The sequence below is a fragment of the Natator depressus genome, chromosome 7, assembly GCF_965152275.1.
Source record: "Natator depressus isolate rNatDep1 chromosome 7, rNatDep2.hap1, whole genome shotgun sequence".
Classification (NCBI taxonomy): domain Eukaryota; kingdom Metazoa; phylum Chordata; order Testudines; family Cheloniidae; genus Natator; species Natator depressus.
The window spans coordinates 25,574,734-25,592,453 of NC_134240.1; the positions used below are offsets into that span (position 1 = coordinate 25,574,734).

The 17,720-nt window shown below is 38.8% G+C and overlaps 2 protein-coding genes across 10 annotated transcripts in view; one reads left to right on the forward strand and one right to left on the reverse strand.

Annotated features, from left to right (window-relative positions):
• The window catches only part of TASOR (transcription activation suppressor), a 54,193-nt gene extending 36,862 nt beyond the window's left edge, over window positions 1–17,331 (forward strand). Inside the window, exons 16-25 of one of the 9 annotated variants that reach the window (XR_012640191.1) lie at window positions 215–359; window positions 1,887–1,943; window positions 6,163–7,115; window positions 8,322–8,444; window positions 11,624–11,783; window positions 12,561–12,669; window positions 13,358–13,536; window positions 13,626–13,784; window positions 14,187–14,392; window positions 16,603–17,331. Coding sequence is in view for 8 of the 9 variants with exons in the window: in XM_074957740.1 (XP_074813841.1) it covers window positions 215–359; window positions 1,887–1,943; window positions 6,163–7,115; window positions 8,322–8,444; window positions 11,624–11,783; window positions 12,561–12,669; window positions 13,358–13,536; window positions 13,626–13,784; window positions 14,441–15,015 (2,460 nt within the window). In the remaining variant the exon portion in view is untranslated. Of the gene's footprint in view, window positions 1–214; window positions 360–1,886; window positions 1,944–6,162; window positions 7,116–8,321; window positions 8,445–11,623; window positions 11,784–12,560; window positions 12,670–13,357; window positions 13,537–13,625; window positions 13,785–14,186; window positions 15,620–16,602 lie in introns of those variants that run through there. The other 8 variants (XM_074957740.1, XM_074957742.1, XM_074957747.1 and 5 more) reach the window with 8 other exon arrangements.
• Window positions 7,028–17,720, reverse strand: part of CCDC66 (coiled-coil domain containing 66) — a 60,004-nt gene continuing 49,311 nt past the window's right edge. Inside the window, exon 21 of the mRNA XM_074957749.1 lies at window positions 7,028–7,839. The gene's annotated coding sequence lies outside the window, so the exon portion shown is untranslated. The remainder of the gene's footprint in view (window positions 7,840–17,720) is intronic.

The window sequence follows — 17,720 nt, forward strand, 5'->3', positions numbered from 1 at the left end:
CACTGGTTTTTGTCACTCCAGAAACTTTGATCTGTCATCAAGGATAGAAATGCTTACGGTGAATATTTCTGCCTGTGTTCAGATTTGATTAACTTAAATGCAAAAATTCCATTAGATTGATATCTGCATTCCTACTATTGTTGAGATGGCAAAGGTTAATACCTATGTTAAGGATACATCATAGTCTTGAACTGAGATTTTTTTTTTTTTAAAGGAACCAAGTACTGGAAGTGTTAGTAGCTTTGATGGCTATAGCCCGTGTCCTAGCACTCCTATTGAACATGCTTATCGCAGGCAACATTCTAGTTCAAATAATATAGGAGAGGTTGGAATACACTGGAAGCTGATTCCAATTACAGGTAAGACATACTACTAACTTTTATGCTGCCCTAAAATGTAAAAGAACCAGTTTTCTAAAGGTCTCATCTTTCATAGATCCCACTCTTGGGTCACTATATGTAGAGTTTTGTTTTTAATATTTGATTATTACAGAAAAAGGCTGAACTATAAGACCCCAGGGATCAAATTCTGCTGTGTTTATACCCATGAAACATCCCATTCTCTTTATTGGGCATGCTTAGCTGTAACAGAGACCAGATTTTAACCTCTTGGATGTGATGAATAAATAGGAATAGCTTTGGTAATATACTGACACATAGTGTAGCTGTCTAGAATTGTGGTGGTCTTATTCAGTCATTTGCTTGAATTTGTATCTCACAAGATGTATCAGACTAAAAACAAAGTTGAAGTTGTCACTTTGGTAATGACGGCACACTTTTTACTTGCAAAATTAAACAGGCTGATACTATGGGGTTCAACATAGAAATCCTTTAAGGTTACAGTTGACCTTACTTGAAGAAGAGTCCCTTTTCACCAAATCAAACTATCCTACTAAAAGTACTTCAGAGTCTTTTTTCATCTTTGACCATAAGAATGAAACCCATTTTTCTCAGAGAATCTTCTTTAAAGAACCTTCTCATCCTACCTCTTGATGACTGAGTCGACAGTATTAAGTCCCTGAGAAACTTAGAGTGTTGGCTTGAGGGGTGTGGGTGGTGGGATAGAAGAGGTGAGAAGTCAAGAGCCATAAATGCATCTGAGGCTGGGCACTGAGTCCCTTCTCTGCGCGTGTGCATTTCCCCCCCCCCCCCCCCCCCGTTTCCCTTGTGACTGTCCCAAATATGATGTATTAACTGTCATACCCCACAAGTAAAAACTATTGGTTCCTGCTCATCTTCTAAGAATCCTGCAGTGGTGGCTGTGGGTGGAACTGGATTGGCCTTACCAAAGGGCACTGAGACCATTTTAATACCCATCTTCTTGGTTTTTTTCCACAAACTTCTTTGTAAGCTTTTCAGTGAGATAGGATAGCTTGGATATCTGACCTTTCGCAGTTTAAGCCCCAAAGGACATCAGTACCCATTCAGTGCTTTGCCTGGAAACAATTACTATGTGTGCTGACACCACATGGTTGTGGAAGTAGCAATGGCAAGGAATGTGATTAGGCAGCTCAAACTATAGTTTATCATAAGTGCTGGATGTGGGCATTCTTATGAGGATTTGCCAGTTGGCTGTTACACAGTGTATAGTAGTCTACTAGGTTTCAGTATTATGCCAAGTGTTTTTTATCTGAACCATGCAATTCTCTGTGAAGTATTCTCTTGGATAAAAAGAGAAGGAACATCCCTGATCACCAGAGATGAAGGAGGTGGTGTGTTTTTAAATTAATAGACCTCACCAGTGTTACAAACTCTAGGGGGTTAACTTTCAAGTTAACTCTTACTGTATTTATACACTGATTAGTTCTATAACACAATTAGTTTGAGAGGTGCTAGATAAGTATCTATCGAGAAACTCTACAAATGCTAACTGCTGCTCTCCCTCAGGAGGGGCAGGAAGAGATCCAGAGGATCAACTGGAAAAACATGGAGATAACCAAACAGGTGAGAAGGATGACTGCGCTTTTTTTTTTTTTCCCCCCATATGCCACTACTTCCCAATTTATAGTTTCTTCTGGTACTGATTTCATCAGGAAACTGGGGAGTGGATCCGTAGAGTGCCATTGAATTAATGGAACTGATTCACTAAAGTGACCCAAGAATGTTAAAGGAGAATTAGAACAGTCTTAAGATTTCAGGCTTTTCTGTCAGTTGTTTGATTCTAACAAGCATACGTTCCTGAAAATGTAATAGCGTCAAGGAGCCTTTGAATTTCCTTTTAGGGATTTAAGATCTTTTAAATAGCATCACGTACAATAAGCTTCTCTGCCTCTATATAATAGACTGCATCTGATGGTTTGTGGGTTTCTTTATTTTTGTGGTGGAGAGATGGTTGTGGAAGGAAAGCATAGGCCCCAGGGAAAGCAACTTCAGTTTTTCGCTGTTTTCTCAATTGTAAGGAGATAAATTAGTGATTGATCTCTTGCTATCAGTTTATAAATAGTAAGGTAAAAAAAAAATCAAAATTGAAAATTACTGCTTTTCATTTTCAGTCCTCTATCATGGTTGTGAGGAATGACAGAAAGTCCTGATTTTTTAAAGTAGTAAATTCTTTGCTTTTTGTTGCATGATGCTTTCCAGTCCTTGTCACTGAAAAAACTTACTATTGCCTTTAGTTACCTAACTTACATGGATATTTTGTGTTGCTGAGCACTGGGTAATCTTTCATGTCTTAATTGCTACATAATCCAAACTCCATAATAGGCTGGAAATAAACCTGGGTTTCAGTTTTAGCAATCCGCTTTCTTGCTTATGATCACTTTGTCCTAACCAGAAGCTAGTTTTATTCCTTAAATTAAAAGTTCATCTTGAATCTCCAGAAATTCAATCCAACTTGGTTCTTGCTTGCTTTTCCCTGTTACCTTGTACAAGAAGGCTAGTGGGATAGTAGATCTTAAAAATGATGGCTTTTAATGCTATTCATCTTGCACCCTAAGCTATTAAATGTTCTGGGATATTTTCCTTTGGCATGCACTACTTGAACTGCTGATATTTATTTTTGAAATAAACTCATCAAAACTGTCTCTTCCTTTTGTCTTTCTAGAATGACATCTTTCTGCAGCATTGCAGAATCTTGCTTAAAGCAACAAGAATAGCTAGATCTTTTTTTAAAAAAAGCTGGTATTTTTCTACAAACTAACTGGACAGACCAAATTAAAGTAGGAAGTCAGATATTTGAACAGGAACAAACGCTGGAAGTTATTTGCTCAGTATACCTGTTTGACAATTTCTATTTGTGCCTACACAGTTAGTTTCTCCTGAGTACTTGTGACCCAATGGTGTAGATATGTGAAGGATGCCACCTTCAGAGAGTGCTCATTAAAAGTAATGTCTCTCTCCTCCCTCCCCCCCCCCCCGTAAAGTGGCTGAAAATGCTTTGAGTTTAAAATTCTGACCCCAAAGCTTACCTTTGCATTGTAGTTTGCATTTCTGCTGTAGTTGTTAACGAGCCTTTGCAAGCTACGAGGCTTTTCTTTGTTACATAAGGAATACTATCAGGTTTTGGGGTTTTTTTGTAAATAGTTTCTCTTGTCAACAAACTTGAATAGCAACTTAAAGTTCTACATGTTCAGATAGCCTTATGTTGAAAGGCAGGATCTGTCATGTGTGGGTTTTGTTTTTTAAATGCACTGAACTTTTCTCTTGCAAAACAACTAAGTTGATCTTTCAGGTGGTTGTGATGTCTCAAATTAGTGATAAATCTTGTAGCATCTCTCTCAATGATTTTCATATTTTGGTTTTGGAAACTTCACCATGTTCTACATAGTGAAGCATGGCAGGGGGTGGGTGGGGTCCATAATAAAAATTTCGTTCCTAATAATCTGTATTTAAGGATGTAACTGAATAGTAATATGTCCTATTGAAAATTTAGAAAGTGGTAAAATTTATAGTATTGTTAGTTTAGTGTGATTCAGAAGTATATGAAAAGATTATAGTACCATATATTTCTGGGTACAAAGATAAAATAGTTTTGTGAAAGTGCCATTTTTGATAAGCAGCTTGACACAAATGAAATGCACAACTAAGAACATATTGCCTGCAATTCACACTAGGGCAAACTAGGTTTAAAATCCTAACATTGTGTAGGAAACGTGGCTACAGTGCTGCTACATTCTGGTAACTTTTTGCTGCTGGAAAAGTCTTCAGGGGGAGGAGGGGAAGGGAGTATATTTTTAAAATGACTCTTAAAAATATTCATATAGCAGTGACTTCTAGATTCAGATGCACTCTGCATACCGGTGTATTGGTTCTGAGGGTCAAACTCTGTTCTCTTCTTTTTGCATAATCCCCAAAATAAAGATTCTACAGGTCATCTTTAGACCCTCAGTTGCACCTAGGCAACCCAGTTGCCTTCAGTTGTAATTGCTTGGAACTTAATTTGAGAAGAGAAGAAATAAGAGTCTGGCACAAAGGAATAGAATCTGTTCACTTCTGCTTGGCTTTGCATAGATAACAGGATTTTAAAATCCTGAAACAAATCTTATTTTTGTCACTAAATTAGATTGGTATCCTGTTAAGCACACACACAGGTGTATTTTGTTTTTTGTACTTACTAGTAAAAGTATAATTGCACTTTAAAGGGATACGAATTTAAGACATTCTTACATAATTTTAGGTTTCAGAGTAGCAGCTGTGTTAGTCTGTATTCACAAAAAGAAAAGGAGTACTTGTGGCACCTTAGAGACTAACCAATTTATTTGAGCATAAGCTTTCGGGAGCTACAGCTCACTTCATCGGATGCAAGTGAGCTATAGCTCCCGAAAGCTTATGCTCAAATAAATTGGTTAGTCTCTAAGGTGCCACAAGTACTCCTTTTCTTTTTACATATTTTTGGATACTATTTCTACTCCAGAGATGACACGCCTCTTCCCTTATCCCCCAAACCAGATTTAGTGATTTTACAATCTCATTTTCCACCCCCCACTTTTTTTTAATGGTTTTTTCTCTCATGGTGCTGTTAGAAAGTCCCACACAAACCGAAGAGGAAACTGATAGCAATTTCAGTTTTTCCCAGGTACTACTACACAAAGTGCTGTCAAAAGCACAAAGTAAAAACCTTTGTTTGCAGATGTGGCAAAGAGGCAATGGATTGAATGTGCTTGGGGACGGAACTAACCATATCTAGAAATGATCTGTGTCAGGCTTGGAATAATGCAGTGAAACTTTTCCACATCTGTGCAGTGTTACCTGTTCTGTAAATAAATGGAGGGCTTCTGTTACTGCTGTTAATCTTGTATTATTTTATGAGTATTGAAAGAAACTTGCTTAACAGCAAGGTTGTAGAGAGACCTGGGATTATGAGGGAGTCACTAGCTGAACTCAGATTTTTCATAATTGCATGCCAACAATGCTTGCAAAAATGGCTCGCCATCCAACTCCTCATTTTACATGCACACAATTTAAACTCTACACCAGTGGTTCTCAAAGCTAGCCCGCCACTTTGTTCAGGGAAAACCCTTGGTGGGCCAGACCAGTTTGTTTACTGCCGCGTCCAGAGGTTTGGCCAATCGCGGCTCCCACTGGGCGCTCTAGGCCAATGGGGGCTGTGGGAAGGGCAGCCAGCACATCCCTCGGCCCATGCCGCTTTCTGCAGCCCCCATTGGCCTGGAGCATTAAACCGCGGCCAGTGGGAGCCGCAATCAGCCAAACCTGCGGATGCCGCAGGTAAACAAACCGGCCCAGCCCGCCAGGGGCTTTCCCTGAACAAGCGGCGGACTGGCTTTGAGAACCACTGCTCTACACCATAATATGTGACTTCTACTTAAAAGCTAGATAGGAAGAAAATGTCAATGATTTAATTGGTCACCTACCCACTTCAGTCTGCTTAAATCTTGTGAAGTTTCTGTTGCTTCCTGTTGTTCAATAGTGCTCATCAGATATTGTTGTCGGACAAAATGACTTGCTTATGATTTTTCGTTCCTAAGTGAGAGTAATGAAATCCTAAAATACTTTGTTTTTTCTTCCCTCCTCCCTCCCCCCGAACCTAAGAAAGGTTAAACTCTGAGTGCTTCTGTACTAGCACTTTGGCATTAATGCCTCAAATGCAGAGTTAATTTGTTAGGTAGAAGTTGATGCTGTTTTAAAATTATTACAAACTTCAAAGTGTGTATTTTTGTTGAATTTTCAAACTTTAGATTTATAATAATTAACTCTTCCTGTATAGGTCTGAAATCACCAGAAGAACAACTGGTGTATTTACCACCAAAGGATGCCCTTCCTAATGACCCCCGGGTAATAAATAGACAAAGAAGTTCTGATTACCAGTTTCCATACTCTCCATTTTCAGACATACAAAAGGGGACAAAAGAAGATGGATTGTATACAAGTCACGTGGAGAAAAATGAAGATCAGTGTGCACTAACAGAGCACCCTCTTGCATCTAAGCACTCCATAAGTGGAATAATAGAGTCTACATTACTGGAAGAATACAATCTCTTTGCAAGAAAAGTTCAGGAGATTTTGCAGCAGAAGAATATTGCATATGTGAGTGGAATGTCCACTCCTGTCTTTTCAGCCCAGGAGAGGGTAATGAGACTTTCTCAATACATACATTTACAGGCATCAGAAATCTCTGTCCAAGAGTATATAGAGAGGCTGAGTGAAAAGCTGAATAATGTTGCTCTGTCGTCATCTTGTGGTAGGCATACTCCACCTCTTAATTCTAGTCCTGATCCAGCAGGAGATGCTGTAACTGAGGCTCAATTGAATCCTCTACCAGAACAGGGTGTATCTGTTTCAAGTGACTTTGACACTGCACTGTTATCAGAACCACTGTGTAACAGTATTGTGGAGGAGCCAAACTGTAATGAGCAGCATTCATCAATGAACTTAACCATAGTGAAAGAGGAAATGGACCATGTTAGTGCCACCACAGAGGTTTTACTGACATCTGATAAGAACACTTCCAGTGATGATCCACTGGAGCCACCAGAAAAGACTCAGAAATCACCAGATAACTTAAACATTTCAACCCAACCAGCACTCTCTGATTTTATAAGCCAGTTAAAACCTGAAGTATTCAACAGCTTGGTCAAAATCATTAAAGATGTACAGAAAAACACTGTGAAATTTTACATTCATGAAGAGGAGGAAAGTACTCTCTGCAAAGAAATACAGGTAAATAGGTTTTTTCCTTTGGGACCTATCCTTAGCATAGAGCTAGGGTGTCTCACGTGTCATAGCTTCTGTAGGCTGAGCAAATTGCACATATCAGGGGCTTCTTGCATTCCTTTATTTCCCTTTTTCCCCCCACTCCAAGACTGCAGAAGCTCACTTTGTGCCATGCTCCCATCCCCTTCTGTTTCAGGAACTCCATCAACCAGTTCTTTTGATTTATAAACAGTTGCAGAGCTGCTCAAAGCTGTGGCTCTGTTAATCAGCTGGCACAGGCTGTATCCCCCATTTTCCTCCTCCCTGTCTTTCAGTTATTCCCCAAAATCAACAGGATTTTGCTCATTGATGCTTGGAACATTCCCTGAAATAGTGGTGGTCAAAAATTGCACTACATCCAAACAGAGAGATGCCAGCAAGTTGAGTGTAAGGCCTTGAAAGCTTGTCCAAATATTTCTACATTTTAAAAATGGTGTTAATTGGAGCCATTCAGTCTGGGATAAATAAACCTGACTTGCAGACACATCAGTAAGGTATAGATGCATTTGAGCTTTGAAATTTGGTGTTACTTTTTCATAAGTCAGTGAAGGCTCGCCTGTGGCATATTTGCACTCAATTTAAGTCTTCCTCTTGTCTAGGAAAGGTATAAACCTCTTTCCAGCTGGACGGTGGGATTAGTTGGAGAAGACCTTGTTTTGTTGTTTTTGAAAGTAGCACTGTAGGGCAGCTTCTGTGAGGTTTCAGGAATAAAAAGAGAAACATGATCAAAAGCATATTCTCCATTCTACTTGAAGTGGAAAATGTATTAAGGGATGGTCAGGGAATGAGAAATTCCTATAATTTTTGCTTCTTGAAATTCCAGATAATGTTGAGAAATTGCACTTCTGTGTTTAATATTAAATATCATGGAGTTGAAAGTAAAATGTGTTTGGCTTTTAGTGAAAAGTGCATTTTTCAGCAGGGACTAAGGTGGTCAGCCACTTAGATGGAGTTCCGTAAAAATAATTACAGAAATAGCTTTACAAAATTAATCTAGTCAGTGTGTTTCTTTTTAGCTAGTGCTCTTGAGTACAAGTAAAAAAAAATCCTACAAATATTTGATTTAAAAATGCCTATGTGCTTGCTTGAATAGTAAAAACTCTATATGGTGAGCTTTGGAATTGCATTGGTTTAACTAATTAAATGTTTCTCTCTCTCTCTTTTGTGGGGTAGGAATACCTTACAAAATTGGGTAATACAGAATGCCACCCAGAACAATTCTTGAAAAGAAGAGCTACTTTAGACAAACTATTGATAATTATTCAAAATGAAGATATTGCCAGCCTCATCCATAAGGTACATTAAATACATATAATAGTACTAGTTTAATTTTAACTGTGAAATATAGAAAGTTGACTCAAAGCTTAAGTTAGTCACTTGCATTTAAAATGTTTCATTGTAATGTGCATCTTGACTAGAATGGATTAAACTTGTTTTGACATATCCAATCTTGTAACTCTCTTGCACTAGTACTTATGACCACATAACTTTTTTCCTTTTAATTTATATTAGATAAAATGGAAGCACTGCTTATAATTCAATAGCCAAGGTTGAGTTGAGTTGCTCCTGAAGCAGGGATTTAATCCATTTTATTGTAGTATTTGTTGAATAATATTCTGATCTTGGAAGTAAATTGGTTGGTGTTAAATTTCTTAATTTTAAATTCAGACTAAGTGTTGGAATTTTGAAGCAATTTGCTCAGTTAAGATTATTCTGGACAAAAAGTCTTTAACTAAAACTCACTGACGTCTTGGGCACTGTATACCTAAAGCTTTTAGATTTTTTTTTTTAAAAGGATTGTTTTCCATTATTTTTCAACAGTGAAAGTTCCTCTTTCAGCAGGGACTGACTATTGTTCGAAAGAATTGCATATATAAACATTTTCAAAATGGAACTAAGATGAACTTACCTACTGTTAGGTGGCCATTTTTGAGAAAGGCCTCTATCTCCAATTGTCAAGGAAACTGAGGCCACCCAGGGCACTCTTAACACAGGGCTGTTGGGTTTACTTTAATTGGAAACAATGTGAGTCAATACTGTATTGAAAAGGGACACCTTAACTGAGAGCAGCTTTGGCCTCTGTCCCACTGAAAAGAGGGAGATGGCAGCTCTTTTGAAAGAGGCATTTATTTGGAGAGATTTATGAAGAATGTTATGCATCAGCCTCTACTGACAGATAAACCATAATAGAGGCTGAGACTAAATGTATACCCCATATCAGAAAAGACAATAAGAGAATGCCACCATGGCTAAACACAGAGTAATGAAGACAGAGGCAAAAAATACTTTTTTTTTTTTTTTAATTTAAATTTGGAAGTCCTATTTTAGTGAGGCTAATAGGAAGGAGCACAAACTCTGGCAAGTCATGTGTAAAAGTATAATAAGGCTGGCCAAGAGAGAATCTAAGAAGCAACTTGATAAAGAAACAAACTAACAGTAAGGAATGTAAGTACATCGGATGCAGGAAACCTGCCAAATAGGCATTGGGACCACCCGGTGACAAAGGTCTTAAAGGAGCAGTCAGGGAAGATAAGGCCATTGCAGAGAAGCTAAATGAATTCTTTGCTCAGTCTTCATTGCAGAGGGATGTGCGGGAGATAGCTCTGATGTAGATATTCTTTTTGGGAAACAAATTTGAAATACTGTCCCACACTGGTGTCAGAAGGTAGCTACTGTAACACCAATTTTTGAAAAGGGCTCCAGAGGCAATTGTGTAAGTTACAGGGTGGTGTGCTTTAATTCAGTACTGTGCTAATAGGTTGAAACTACAATAAAGAACAGAGTTATCAGACATGTAGAGAAACACAGTATGTTGGGGAAGGGTCAGCACAGCTTTTATAAAAATGAATTTTTTGAATATGTCAACAAGCATGTGGATAATGGTGATCCAGTTGATAAAGTACTTGGATTTTCAGAAAGCCTTTAACATGGTACCTCACCAAAGGCTCTTAAGGAAACTAAGTAGTCATGGGAGAACAGTGAAGGTCCTCTCCTGGATCAGTAACTGGTTGAAATATAGCAAACAAAAGATATGAATAAATGGGTCAGTTTTCACAATGGAGAGAGGTAAGCAGGAGGGTCCCCTGAGGAAAACCTTTGCTGTTCAACATATTCACTAATGATCTAGAAGAAGGAGTGAACAGTGAAGTGGCAGAGTTTGCAGATGAAACAAGGTTAGTCAAAATAGTTTTAAGTCAAAAGCTGACCACAAAGATTTACAGAGGGATCTCACACAACAGGGTGACTGGGTAATGAAATGGCAGATGAAATTGAATGTTAATAAGTGCAAAGTTATGCAATTTGGAAAAAGTAATCCCACCTGTACATATGTAATAATGGGGTCTAAATTAGTTGTTACTGCTCAAGAAAGAGATCTTGGAGTAACTGTGGGCAGTTCTCTGAAAACTTCAGCTCCAATGCACAGCAGTGGTCAAAAAGACTAACACTATGTTAGGAACCCTTGGAAAAGGGATAAGTAATACAACAAATATCATAATGCTACTATATAAATACATGATGTGCCCACACCTTGAATACTGCAAGCAGTTCTGGTTACCCTATCTCAAAAAAGGCAATAGTGGAACTGGAAAAGGTTCAGAGAAGGGCAACAAAGATGATAGTGTGGAGTGGTTTCCATATGAGGATAGATTAAAGACTTGAGAATGTTTTATCTTCAAAAAGAGGAGACTAAGGGGCAATAGGAAAGAAGTCTAAAAATCATCATGATTGGTATGAAAAAAGTGAATAAAGAAGTGTGGTTTGTCCTTTCCTCCAATACAAAAATGCAAAAGAAATTCAAAATGTTAAGATAGGGAAATACAAAGGTAAGACACCTCCTCACTGTGTTGACACAGTGAGGGGGCAGAAGAGAGAAATGTAATATATTTTTATAATTTCTTCTGATGCTTTAATCATGTGTCATGGCCTCATATAGGGCAGAGTTAAGGTTGTTTGGTAGTCTTGTCAACCTTAATTCCATTTTAATGTAATTTTTGTTTGGAAATATAGATGTAATAGTACCATTTGGTCTTTAGTCCTGAACATTCTGTGAACAGCGACTGCAAGCTTCCCCATACAGTTTTGTCAGTGCTCATCATTTTTAATATATATTCAACTCCATGGAGGTTTCATTAATGCTGTTCTATGTATAGTTTCATGATGCACTAGGGAAGGGTGAAGGGAACTTTGTCAGTTCACTGTGTGCACTTGAATTATGTTGATGGCCATGTATAAAAACTTAATTGGGACGGGGCAGCAATCAGAGGTATTTTGTGGAATATTTACCTTTTTGTACTGTCATCACTTCCAACCTCCCCACCTTCATTCTGCCTAAATGTCTGTAATGACTTCATTGTGAGATCACGTCCTACAGAAATAAGTACACTAGTCACTTCTGGAAAAGTTTGTCTCGGAACCCACAAGCTAGCATTGTGGATAGAAGTGGAAAGTAATCCTTGGTTTTCTTTTCTAAACAGATACCTGGTTTAGTAACTCTGAAGAGGCTTTCATGTGTCAGCTTTGCTGGTGTTGATAGCTTGGATGATGTGAAAAACCACACTTACAATGAACTGTTTGTGTCTGGTGGTTTTGTTGTGTCTGATGAATCTGTTCTTAATCCAGAGTCTGTCACAGTTGGTAAGAATTTTTGTTAAAAATCATGAATTTTTAGTACAGGAGAAAGATGTCTTATTGACAGCACTTGAGAATGAAATCCTCCATTTAACTACAGAAGAGAGGCAATGCAAACTTCTTGCAGTCATATGTATCAAGCTTGTTGGAATGGACCACCTCAAAGAGGGTTAAAGCAGTTCATTCTCATGCACTTTATTATTAGCCTTTCTGGAGATTAGCTGTCTACAACCAACTGGATTGGGGCCACCAACCAAAATTTCATAGGCTGCTGATGTAGAAGTCTGACCCAGACTGAGAGACTAGACTGACTGAATAGCTACCTCGACATGAAAAATTTTGTATGATGCCACCAAACCATTAATATTCCAGTCCCCAAAGAAATATACACAGTTTTTATAATTGTAGCCTTTATTTAAGACCGCATATGTCTCTCCATTCTCTCCCCCCCCCCCCCCAAAAAAAAAAAACCCCAGAAACAAAACTTAAGTGAATTAGTTTTTAATGGATCTCTCTCAATGGCAGTAAGTCACTTAAGGTCAAATTTTAGCCCATGTGTAAGCTTACACAACTTTAGTGGACCTGAGCCACTGACCGCAAACTGTAATCCATTAGAAACTGAATTTTTTTTTTTTAAGTTCTTACAAAGCTCAGTACTGGGGTTATGTTTTCAGCTGTTAATCAAAGATCTGTAAAATGGAAGACACAATAGTGTTTGGGTTTAGCTTAGATTTTAAATTGTTGTTTTAAAACTATATAACACAAATTATTTGTCTCAAATAGATAAACTTAAAAATTTCCTGAAGTTCCTTGAGGACCTCAATACACCTGATGGGAAATGGCAGTGGAAAGTCCACTGTAAAATACAAAAAAAACTCAAGGAGCTTGGGAGGTAAGCAGTGTACTCTAAATATAAAGTGTTGAAATGACATGTTAAACAGGGGTAGGCAAACTTTTTTTTTTTTTTTTTTTTTTTTTGGCCTGAGGGCCACATCGGGTTTCTAAAATTTGTATGGAGGAAATTTGGGTCTCCCCAAACAGCCAGGTATGGCCCAGCCCTCACCTCCTCTCCGACCCCCCCCCCCCGCCCCCCCCGCTACTCCCCCCTGCCCCATCCAATGCCCCTGTTCCCCACCTTCTGACCGCCCCAACCCCTATCCATACCCTTGACCATCTCCCCCCTCCCCCAACTCCCTTGTCCTCTATCCAACCCCCCCTGCCCCCTTACCGCGCTGCCTGGAGCACCGGTGGCTGGCAGCACTGCTTAGAGCACCGGGTCAGGCCGCAGCTCTGCAACTGCGCTGCCCAGAGCATTGTGCTGAGGTTGCAGGGGAGGGGGAACATCAGGGGAGGGGCTGGGGACTAGCCTGCTGGGCCAGGAACTGAGGGGCTGGGCAGGAGGGTCCCATCGGCTGAATGTGGCCCGTACTTTGCCCACCTCTGTGTTAGAAAAATAGTGGTCTCAAAGATATAAAATCTTAAATCAAGAAAATATATTTGAAGGGCGTTTTCATCATGTGATACATTATGTAATTTGAATATTGATCTAAATGTAAACCTCCAATCCTCTTTTTAAATAGAATGAATGCTAAAGCCTTGAGTCTGCTGACACTTCTGAATACCTATCAGAAGAAACACATGGTTGAGATTCTGTCGTATCATAACTGTGACTCTCAAACACGAAATGCTCCAGAATTGGACTGTCTTATCAGACTTCAGGCTCAGAATATACAACAAAGACATGTTGTCTTCTTAACAGGTAAAACCAGAACTTGCAGCTGTCTTTTTCTTAAGTTTGATATTATTACGTTACTAAGTCACTCCTCTTTCTCTTTTTTGTAAATTTAGAAAAGAATGTCAAAACATTTTCAAATTATGCTGATAATGGAATAGTAGTTGCTACAGTTGATGACTTTATGCAAAACTTCAAAAACCTCGTTGGCTACCACAATTCAATTACGGAAGAAAACAACCTTCCTTCACCTGGTGTTCCTGAAAGACAATCAGGTAATATTCAGCATATTTTATACTCTTTCCAGCTAATCAGAGGAGTGGGGTGGAGGTCCTTTAAGTGTAGTTTGTCTTTACTCTTACAAAACAAACTCTGTAGATTTGTGAGGAAATCCCAACTCTCAAGTACTCTGTATTTTAAGCAATGAGAAAGGGAAGCTGGGATTGAATACGTTAAGGTATCTTAAATACAGAATTACTGACTAATTCAGTATCCAAGAAAGCCTGATGATGATGAAGAGGGTAAGGTAATGAGTAAGCCAAATGGCATTTCCCTTCTGTTCTGAGGGAAGTAGAAGCTTAATGACAGACTTAGAAATGGTAACAAAATGAACTTGGATGTCAGTAATTGTATTCTGTAATTGTCTGATCAAATACTGACCTACTGTATAACTTTAGATGCTGTTTTGACATTAACCCCTTTGGAGCTGGGAGTTGGGATTTCCCAACACTAAACATGACCACAATGCGCAGAAGCTTTTAGCATCGGAATATCTGGACATTCACACAAAGGGTTAAGTGTGTGTGTTGAGTAAGTGAACAAGAGTGGCAGAAGACCAAGCCTTAAGTGATATTGGATTTACAGACCCGAAGCATAACACTCTGTGAGTAGTGTATAGCTTTTTTAAAAATCGTATATTTCAATAGAGTAGGACTTCTCTTTCTTAATATAGTTTTTGTAGAAAGCGATGAAAAGGACGAGGAAGACATGTCTTTGGATTCAGGGGATGAAACATCACAAATAGAAATCTGCAGTGATGCCTCAAAGTATGATTCTCATTCAGAAGCTTTGCAGACAGAGACCAAAGGCTCACATGGAACAGATTCAAAAGAAAACTCTCTAACCGATATGCAGCTGTCTTCTGAAGGACAAATTGGGTTGATGGAAAAAACTTCTAAACTTGATTTGGAGGAGGGACAGCCAATAACTCCTGTTTCTACCACATGCTCTGCTGAAGGAGACAAAAACAATTCAGTAGAACAAGTTCCTTTCAACAACTTTCAAGTTTACAGTAGACAATTAAGTATGTCCCATCAGTTCAGTCATTTTAATGTTCTCACTCATCAGACTTTTCTGGGAACAACATACCCAATTTCCACAAGTCAAAACCAAGAAGGTGGGAATTATTTTCTGTCTGCTTACAGTCAGAGCATGGATACAGACAAGTCATCTTCTCCTAGTAATTGGGATGTAAATTGTGAATCTTCCAGGCCATATTCAAAATAGAAATAAACACAAAACTAAAACTTTTTATAGGTTTGTTGTGGACTTTTCTGTTTCTAAAAAAGTGAATTAACAGTTTCTATTTTATTCTCTGAACAAAATGTTTGTCGTTTAACTCAAATGTTTCCCTGTCTTATTTAAATCATGATGGCCTGTACTAGTTGAAGCATCTGAAAATTGAAATAAATATATATTTTTTAACATTTATTGTATTTGAATTATCTTGTTTTGTTGGCACTTTTAAGTTTTTACATTTGTATTTGACCTGTACGTAGACTTCAGTTTGAAGTCTGTTTTAATGTAAAACTGAATGTTTGCCTAAAGCATGTGAAATAGCAAAGCTTAATTTTTAAGTAAACTGTAATAGAGTATCCAAGCCACTTTGTCTTTAAATGAATATAAAAACTGTTATGTATGTATTTGATTGACATTGGACACAAATTTTGTACAAAATGTTTTTACATAGCGATAAGGCAGTGTAGTTATTTTAATGAAAAAATATATATAATACTGGATTTTGGCTAAATACCTCAATTAGAGTAACCAATGGTGCAGTTCCATTTAAAAAAAAAAAAATAAACTTTTCATGCACATGGGACTTAGTAGCAACTTGATTTGTTTTATATCCTGTTTCTAAAATACAGAAAACTGATGCTGCAAAATTTATTTCAATACCATTTTTGTGTGCATCTAATTAATCTGTTTAGTACCTTTTTTGCTTATCACAACTGCATAGAAATAGCCCTACAGTTTTAAAGTTCTGTATCTTCTTATAAATGTACAGATGGTAGACAGCTGATTTGTTTTGTCTTAACTTGAATTACCTATAGTAGTGTTAAAAGGTAGACACTATCAGTACTTTTAGGCCCTGAACTTAATGTTCTGCTAAATGTGGCAATGCCGCTAAAATGAATATCCTCATGAGAGTTTGTTTAATTTTAAAGGAAAGGGTGAGAACAGTAATGTATTGTACTAGATTTTTGTCTCCTTCCTCCCTGGAACATTTTTCTGTAGTATTGGCTTTCCTTGTGCACAGTCTTGTGAATACTATAGAGAAGATTTCCAGAAAATACTATATGGATGGTAAAACAAACTGGCGTACTACCATTCTGTTTTTGTTTTAATTACGTGGTAGTGGACTTTAACACTAAAGGGTAGTATAAGAAAACTAAGGTTTTGGGTTTGTTTTTTTTTTTTCTTCAAGACAGTTTATTTTTGTTGCAGTCAGTTTAAGTTTTAGTAGAGTCCAGGGCTAGTTTTTTTTAAAGGCAAAATGTGGTGATTAAGTCACAAATGATAAGTGCACTCACTACTTTTATTAGCTAAAACTATTTTTTTTTAAAGCAAATTTCAAGCTGGTACTCATTTTTAAAATACTCACTTAATGCATCTTAAGTAAACACTTCTACAAAAAGATGACTTCTACAAATAGAAGAAAAGCTCCCGCTCATTCAGAATAGGGCAGCAGCACAGATACATATGGAAGCAGAGGCTATTCAGGCATTCGGGTGCTGGCAGTCTAATGCAAACCGAACGTATGTAAGACCGCAGGTGGAAAATCAACATTAATCAGTTGTGTTCTCATTTCAGATATGGGACAGCCGGCTATACACACACGGGTGTGGATCTATGGGCACAGTATTGTTTTGGGTGCATAGGCACGCATCCAGGTTGCCCGAGGGCTCCCAGCTGGGATTCGGTGGTGAAGCATTACTCAGTTGGCACGCACGGAGGGGCATGTTATGGGATCAACTGATACCACTGTTGTATGCTGTGTGGGCACATCAGCAGCCACCGGATATATTGGTGATACACCTGGGAGAAAATGATCTGGAAACACTTAAAGGGGTGGAGTTAATGCTTCGATCAAGGAGGGACCTGGTATGGATCCTGGGAATTTTTCCAGGCGTTAACGTTGTCTGGTCAAATATGCTTCAGCAAAGGGTCTGGCCGGGAGCCATGAACCCTGCTAGGGTGGACAAAACCAGGAAGTATGCGAACAGGGAAGTGGCCAAATTCTTACTGCTCTTGAGGGGGACAGTAATTTCACATCCTGGCATACTCTATTCGGCACCAGAGTTATTTGGGGAGGATGGGGTGCGCCTGTCAGGCTCAGGTGCTGACATATTTTTGGCTGATATAAAAGAGGGCATTGGGAGATGTGTGGGAACCTAGCTGAACGTGGGGAGGAGGCAGCCAAACTAATGGCTGGTGCCTCCTTGTGGATGTTCAGTGCAGGTACTCCATAAATTAAGGCACAAAAGAATAGATAAATGGCTTGGAAAAGGAATTAAGGAGAGGGGCTTGGTAACTGAGCAAGCTGGGGCAATTAGGGACTCCTCTGATTGGTATGGCAAGCAGCCAACACTGTCCCCCCATCATTATAGTCCACCTTAACCACTCCTACGGGGGGGGAGGGGGGTGGTCAGTAAGGTCCTGGCAAGGGAATTGCTGGAGAAACCTGCATGAAAGGGGGGGGGGGGGGAGCTCGTGGAAGCCCCTCCAGAATTGGCGGTTCCTGGCAGTGAATCTGCTGGAGGGACATGAATGGTAAAAGCACTTCCCCCTGCCCCCTGGTTAATTATGGGGGTTTCACCTGCACTGCACATTTTATCCGCTGGGTTAGTCCTAGACACCTAATAATAAAGTTGCAGCCTGATTAAACCCATATCTAATGTCTCCTGTCTTTCTTTTGCAATAGCCAGACA